An 8,348-nucleotide genomic window follows, 5' to 3' on the forward strand; every position below is an offset into this window, starting at 1 on the left:
AGCCTAGCCTGATGAGCCAGACCCACATTAAAATGCAGGGTCTGGGCCCTCACAGTTTGCAGTGCTCAGTCAGAGGGGCGGGATAATCGGTTGTCTTTCAAATTCCCTCTGCACGCAATAGGACAGCGCTATTAGTCACATGCGTTTTCCCACCAGCGGAGCTAGTTGGCTAGTTCAAACTTTTGCCAACTTAACTTAAAAACCTTAACTCGTGTCACACTGTTCGCCAACAGCAACATCCATCTTCTTTGTTTTCAAGTAGCAGGGAATTCACGCCAAACCGTTGCAACTCTGCCATCAATCATTATGTTAAGCCCGCCTAACGTCTCTATACACGATTTGATTGGCCTGATAGAAGTTTAATTTTTCCAGCTCACAAGCCAACGGACAGTTGCTAGACTAGCCCTGGCCACAAATGTAATTAGGGTGAGTCTAGATTTCTAGGCTATGTTACGCCATGACTCTGCTCCATACTATGTGATATGTCACTAGTGTAGACTGTGTGTGTATACTGTAGTAAAGCTAAGTACAGAAGCATAGCGGAGAGTTGCTGGTAGTGTATTAGCCTGCTGGATAAGATGAAGGCCAACACCCACTGGCGGCATCTGACGCATGTCAAGTGAAGCCAAAGTTTCAAACTCTTTTACATGTCAAGTGACGCCAAAGTTTCAAACTCATTACTTTCAACGGAGCAAAGCCCAACGCGCTATTGGGGGTAGGCCTTTAGTGTCTGGGTAGAATAGTGTTTTAGCTGGTACTTGTTAATTCTGAATTTCTACTTAATTAAATCATAGAAAAAAAAGAAACAAAAGGGGCATCATGTACAAGTGTTCATATTGCCAGCTATGAATATGAGGAAGAGTCATTTCAATTTCAATGCTAATTCAATTACTCAATATAATCAAACAAGCTTAGGGCTGCAGTGAAATATGAAATATGCAGCTTTCGTGCTCTATAGAGATGATGTAAGAACAGATGCTGTAACATGAATGAAAGTGTCCTCACAGAGCATTGCTTCTCCCATGTGGAGAAATGACAAATTATGTGTGTGTGTCTATATAAGTACTGTATATTTACATACTTATGTGTGTGTTTACATTTGTATTTTTACATGTGTAAATGTGTACTTGATTGATAGTTTATGTGTTTGTATTTAGGTTTAGAGTGTTTATGTGTGTGTGTGTGTGTGTGTGTGTTTGTGTGTGTGTGTGTGTGTGTGTGTGTGTGTGTGTGAGTTTGTACACATGTGTGTGTGTGTGTGTGTGTGTGTGTGTGTGTGTTTCACTCTTTCATGTGAAGAGCCAGCTGCTCCTCCACTTCTCCTGTGTCAGATCTGCTTTGAGTGAGATGCACCAGCCATTTCCCACACAGTCCCGCACGCAGCAAACTTTAGCTCTTGATTGCATTTTTTAGCGCTCATCTGAGAGTTAACCTCAGGGGACTTTTGCTGATTTCTACCTCATGGAAAAAAAATCCAGTCAAAGCATTAAACTTAATCTTTCTCATTTGAGCTGATTTGGAAGAGATTGCAGCCACAATACTGTTTTAATTACCATTTAGGAGAAATTGGTTGTGTATGCTCCTTTTCTGCCTTGATTGCTTTTTTGCCTTGCTGCAGTTTAATTGGGCCTGTATTGTGTTTATTGATTCTGTTTGATGTGCCTTAATTTCGGGATGTTATATAATTATTCAGGGAATTGCGGCGAAGAGGGTTCTGCGCTCCACTGAGTACTAGGCAAACAACTGAGAGCAGTAGAACACAGGCCTGTGTGGACTCATCTGTGTGGTTCCGTCCCAGAGAGGCAGAACCTAGAACAGTAGAACACAGGCCTGTGTGGACTCTTCTGTGTGGTTCCGTCCCAGAGAGGCAGAACCTAGAGCAGTAGAACACAGGCTTGTGTGGACTCTTCTGTGTGGTTCCGTCTGTGTGGATCCATCCCACAGAGGCAGGGATGGCAAAGGCATTGTGGGGGGAAAAGAAGAGCTAGTTAATAGGTCGGAGGGACAGGCCAGTATTCTGCTCTCATGCTGGGCCAGTGGAGTCAGGTGGACAGGTGAGGGGGGCCTGAAGAGTCCCGTACAGACGGCCAGCCTGACATCCGGCTCCTCTGCCTTCCCTTCATGTGTTCTTCCCTGGGGAAGGAGATGAAATAGGCAGCCTGCAATCCACTGAGACCATGGCAGCTTGAGGGCTTTTGGGTGAAGTATATTGCACATATATTATAATATATATTGCACAAATATATTGACTCCTTATGAGTCCAGTCAGAATCTCTGTGCTGTTGCATAGACTCTTTATGAGTCCAGTCAGAATCTCTGTGCTGTTGCCATGTAAAACCAGAAGCCGTGGATACCAGGATATGTTTTGTTCTCTTTGTAGCGTTTGTATCATGTTACATGGGTATGCATTCGCTTAGAAAGTTAGCGGCTACGGTTTTATAGCTACATGGGAAACAAGCAACTGTTGTCAAATGGTCCTGGTGCCAATTCTCCAAGCTGAAGAACACATGTAAGAACTTTTTTTCCGCGGAACCGTCCTTTGCTTCCTGTGAGTTTCGGTCCAGTTCTCCTTCTTCACTGCTGGTTAGATGACCGGTCCTCCCCCTCCGCTCCGCCTCTCTCTCTGCCCGCAGGCAACTTCACCCTGGCCGAGCTGGGCATCTGCGAGTCGACCGCACCCCACCCGAGCGCCTACTGCTCAGACCTGGGCCTGCTGCACCGCGGCTACTCGCTGGGCGGCGCCGGCTCGGACGCCGACTCTGACCCGGAGGGGCCCATCTCGCCGGAGCGCGCCATCCAGCTGTGGAGCGCGGGGGGAGCGGGCGGCGCCAACGGCAACGGCGGCATCAAGTCCCGCCGCAGCTCCGGACTGTCCAGCCGCGAGAACTCGGCGCTCACGCTCACCGACTCCGAAAATGAGAACAAGTCGGACGACGAGTCAGGTAGGGAGAGAAGGACAGCGTGTGTGTGTGTGTGTGTGTGTGTGTGTGTCCAGCTGTGCAGTGAACATAACAAAAACATACTCAGTGATGTCAAAGAGGAAAGAAAATATATATATACTGTACATATACAGCAGATTTATTTTTTCTACACACACACACACACACACACACACACACACACACACACACACACGCACACACACGCACACACACACACATACACACACTCGGCACAATCTCAAGATTTCTTTCCATGTGTGTGGGAGAGACTGTGTGTGTGTGTGTGTGTGAGTGTGTGTGTGTGTGTGTGTGTGTGTGTGTGTGTGTGTGTGTGTGTGTGTGTGTGGTAGACAGGGTTCTAAATTAACACCCGCCAACCCGCCAAATGCGGGTTAAAATAAATTTTGGCAGGTATTAATAAAAACTTACTAGCCAGTTTGGCCGGTGATGCGTGAGGCTCCGTTCTCGGTCATTTATCCCCGTGGCAGTACGTCCTACATTTCCCATGAACACTGTGCCGTAATGCTACGTGATGACTTTTTATACGTCCATTGGCTGCGCGCAGTTTACAGTGAAACCCTTATGTATGGTGAAACCAGTGCTAGAGACCATGGAAACCAGAAAACACAAGGAAGAAGAAGAACGAACAGAGCCAGAGCAGTGAGCATATACTGAAAGAGGAGGGAGTTAGCTAGTAAAGTAAAGTAAAAAGTAGTGCTGTCAAAATTAACGCAATTTTGACAGTGCGATTTTGCACTGTGCATAGAGCACCAAGAGACAGAGGAGGTACCAACATTAAGCTAATAAATAGTAGCTTTATTGCAAACTGTTTTTCACTCTTAGAGAAAGTTTACAATGTCAACATGCACCAACAGCATGTTACATAAAGATGATACTTTTTGGGTTCTCTCCATTAAGATCCAACTTGAACATACTGTACCTCATTTAATTGAGAACCCGTCTGAGCACGCACGAGAGGGAAAATGAGTGGCAGGTTCCAGCTGGCTTGTCATTGTTGATGATAATTGATATCTCCTTTTTAATATAAGAAACTTATAAAACGAAATACTGAAAGCAACAAAGACGAGGTTAGATGAGATTGCCAATTAATCCGGTTCCCATACTGACCATTTAAACGGTCCAGAGCCAGGGCACTTTGACATACTGTAGGCTGTACTCTGTGATTTGGATAATGGACAAGAATATAAAGAGTTGTCTTTGCCTTTCCGTAATGGAACTGGTGAGTCTAGAAGTCTTCTAGGTGGCTGGCTACCAAGCTCATAATTCACTTTTAATTGCAAACAGAACATGTCTAGCTAGCATCATGTCATGCTTCTATTTCCAAAGGAATGAAAGCTGTTGATTTAACATCATGCTTATCATTGTTAATATTGTGCTACATGCTACACAATGTTAGAGTTTGTGGACTAGCCATAGGCTATATTTGCATGGAGCTGGTAAAAAAAACATCATTATGAGAATGTGTGAACACAATGGGTTTAAAGTGACAGTGCACCATTTACAAAAACAGCATCAAATGAGTTAAAGAGCATCAAATGAGTAATATTTCTTAAGAAATTCATACTTTAAAACAAAATGACTGTGTCATTATTGTCATTTAAATAATATAAAAGTGTTTTACTTTTACCTTTGTGGTTACATTTTGTGATTTATGTTGTACGTATTTAATATGCCACTTAAGAAGCTTTAGTCTTTAGGGAGAAAATTGTTCTTTTTAATCAGGATTAATCTAGATTAATTAATTTCAAAATATGAGATTAATAAATTCATCTCAAACAGCCCCATGTAAAAAGTTAAGATTAAACTAAATGCGGCGGTGGTTGGGACAGACTTCTTGGCAAGAAGAGGAATGAAGCAGGGGATCAGGATATAGATAGATAGATAGATAGATAGATAGATAGATAGATAGATAGATAGATAGATAGATCCTCCATAAAATTATCAAATACATTCAGTGGCACTCTTATTTTCACCGGAAAAAAATGGCTAGTAGAAATTCTGATTGGCTAGTAACTTTAGAAAGTTAGCAGCCACATTGGCTGGTGATCAAAAAAGTTAATTTAGAACCCTGGTGGTAGACAGTGTATGTGTCTATGTCTATATGCTACAGTGAAAAGCCTAGAGACATGATCACAGAGCACTCCTGTAAAGACATGTCTCAATGTGTCGTGTGTGTGTGTGTGTGTGTGTGTGTGTGTGTGTGGAGGGCCTTCTCCTATTTCCCATTGCAACTCTTATTCCCTTTTCCAGCATGACAAACAGCTGAAAGGATCAGATCTCACCCGTGAAACGGACTCATTTTGTCCCCTCTATAGACTGCAATAGGTTACACAAAAGGCCTATTTCTCTCGGTGTGTGTGTGTGTGTGTGTGTGTGTGTGTGTGTGGGCTGCTTCCAATTGCCTTTTGTGCTTGTTCTTCTCACACAAAGGCTCTGTGTGGGCCTGAGAACACTTCTGTGCTGAGCCTATATACTTCGAGGACTAGACATGTAAGTATGAGGTCCAGTTGGAAACACCATGGGGCCTCAGGTGACCATAGTGTTCAAGGCAGAGGCACGTTCCTTATTACGGTCGCTCCGGTTCCGTATTCCTCTTCTGCTCTCTCTGCCTTTGCACTCACAAGGATGTGTTCTGCCTGTTTGGGGAGACGGTTTTCACACATCTTTTGTTCAGTCACTGAGAAGTTATAACTTTACATGCTTTTGTAAAAAGGTGTCTGTCGAGGTTAGTGAAACGGAATGAAAAAGCGAGCTCCTAATTAACGGAGTCCTCGCACAACTGTATCTGCGGCGAAACAGCTCCGTCAGCTGTGAACCTCAACATCAGACAATTGCGTCTCGACAATTTATCAAACTACTCGACAGCTATTAAACACATAAAGAAACACCTTGGAAGGAAGTCACTTTCATCTCGGCGACTGATAATTGCTTTTCAGCTAATTGCCATGCTAATCTCAGTCTCAGTTTTTCCTAGCGTCTCTGAGTATTTCCTCAAGGACGGCAACAAGGACATGCGCCTGTGTGTATGTGTGTGAGAGTGTGTGTGTATGTGTGTTTGTGTGTTTGTATGTGTGTTTGTGTGAGGGAGTGAGTATATATGTGTGCGAGACAGTGAGATACAAATAATGGAGAGATATACAGAGATTGAAAAGAGAGAGAGAGATTGAGAGAGAGAGAGAGAGAGACTGGTTAGTTTCCAGTCTATTGCTCTGTAGATTGCCAGTGGCTAAGTGTGCAGTCTTACGGTGAAAGCAGCAGATTACGGAGCACCGCGGCGTGATGTCAAACCCCTCGGTCTGGACGCGGTCTGGACGCAGGAATTAGCTCACCGCTCACCACCTTGGGTAGCACAGATCTCAGCGGAATGAAAAAAACAGGTGTTGACGTTAGAGCCAATTAATTAGTCAATAGAATTTGAGCTGTTTCCCTAATGCCATTGGGGAAAATATATTGATATGTTAGACTTGCAACAAGGAAACATAATGATTTTCTGATGCAGAGGCATCCATCACGCGCTCTGTCTGCAATCATTGTGTAAAAGACTCAGGGTGTCCACGCAGACTGCTGCAGCAATAAGGCTCACAGCTGTGGAAGGCCCGAGAGAGAGAAACAGAAGGAAACAAATGTGAAAATATATGAATAAAAAATATGAGAAATCAAAGCTCAGGGAAGGTATTGCACAATACAAGTAAGGTTGGCATGACGATGGGGAAAGAGGAGAACATTGTGGTGAGGCTGCCGTCTTTCTCTCCGACCCCCTCCCGTTTTGCACTTCGAAATTTTGACACAGCACCTGTAACTGGCTGGACATCTCCCTCGCTCTTTACTGCTATCCTCCCCTCCTCTGCCACTATCTCGCCATGATAAGCATGCATGCCCACCATGTCTGTCAGATTGATTGACAGGTGTCAATCACAGACACTAAAGGATGGCTTGACTGAAGCAGTTCAGTTGGAAATTGTGTTTCATGTGTTATCTTCCTCTCTTTATCCTCAATCCAATGCTGTTTCCACTTCCTGGCTTTGAACATCTGCTTATAAATCATTTATAAGCTAGTTATAAATGCCTAACAAATAGCTGTCAGATGGAGTTGGCTATTTGTCTTTTTATTTTTAAAATTTCTTTTTTTTTCTCTTTTATTTGTCATTTACACATTAACTTGATGCTAAGTTAATAAGGTAACATTAGTCAGTGCTATTGGTATTAACAGTTGTTGACTTAATTTGAAAATATGTAGCAGTCAGTCTTTGATGATTTATCCCTTATTCATGAGTTGGTTGTGTGAGGCTGTGGAAAAAACACATTTGTTGGGGGTGTTTAATTAGATAGATGCATGTGAGACCTCCAACATGCATATTGGCAGCCTGATCTTTACACATTTTATTTTCTCTTTGTTTTGGCTTTTTTTTGTCAATCTTATTCTCTTTTTCTCATCCTTGCTTGCTTCATCCCTCTCTCTCTCCCTCTCTCTCTCTCTCTCTGTCTCTTTCATTATCCATGTTCTGTCTCACTCCCTCTCATCACTTGCCTAAGTTTGTCCTTGATTGTAATCAAACAAAGGCTGTGATATTGACACGTCTTTCAGTACCACAGCTGTCGTGATGTGAATCAATCAGCCCCAACTTTGTGCCGATCGACGGGATTGCGGCTCATAAATATCTCTGTAAAGGTACAAAAAAGGAAAAACAAAAAGCTGTCGAAGGAACGATTTGCCACCACAGACTTTAGGTGGGACCTTGAGCCCCCACTTTAGATCGGATGGGTGAGTCAATATCAAATGAATGAGTGTAATCGCCTGTGTGGATGTAACACACTCCTTCACTTAGGAACCCACACACACACACACACACACACACACACACACACACACACACACACACACACACACACACACACACACACATACACACACGCACCACACACACACACAGAGACACACACCTCCACCCCCGCTACCTAAAACTCCTGTCAATATATTGACACCCCTGCTGTTTGATGGTGTGGTGCTCTCTTTCCTTGTGCTATAGTGGGCCTCATCCACTTCAACTGGCAGGACTGACATTTTAGGCGAAAAAAGCCCAGAGCAAAAGGATGAACATTCATAATGGAGAATGCTGTCCAGTTTATTTGCACATTCATAATGGAGAATGCTGTCCAGTTCATTTGCACTGTAAAACCAGTTAAGCTCAATCAAGTCACTCATTACTTTATTTTTTTATATTTATTTAAAGACCAACTCAGCTGTTTTGAGTGTTAAATGTTCCCATGATCCTTTGCAACAACATTACCATCATCAATGTTTTCAAAAGTTTTATTAGGGTAGCCATTTTGGAGAAGTCCATTGAAAACATTAGAGATCTACCTGAGACCTCTCTCTTTTTTGGA

The 8,348-nt window shown here is 43.3% G+C and overlaps 1 protein-coding gene across 1 annotated transcript in view; it reads left to right on the forward strand.

Moving 5' to 3' along the window:
- LOC143132851 (teneurin-2-like) overlaps window positions 1–8,022 on the forward strand; it is a 33,302-nt gene extending 25,280 nt beyond the window's left edge. The window contains exons 2-3 of the mRNA XM_076292676.1: window positions 2,634–2,942; window positions 7,991–8,022. Coding sequence (XP_076148791.1) covers window positions 2,634–2,942; window positions 7,991–8,022 — 341 coding nt within the window. The remainder of the gene's footprint in view (window positions 1–2,633; window positions 2,943–7,990) is intronic.
- The last annotated feature ends 326 nt before the right edge of the window (window positions 8,023–8,348 follow it).

The sequence above is a fragment of the Alosa pseudoharengus genome, unplaced genomic scaffold (assembly GCF_046254945.1).
Source record: "Alosa pseudoharengus isolate Yale_2024_CS ecotype anadromous, Long Island Sound unplaced genomic scaffold, YU_APseudo_1.1 YU_APseudo_1.1_scf_19, whole genome shotgun sequence".
NCBI classification, from domain to species: domain Eukaryota; kingdom Metazoa; phylum Chordata; class Actinopteri; order Clupeiformes; family Clupeidae; genus Alosa; species Alosa pseudoharengus.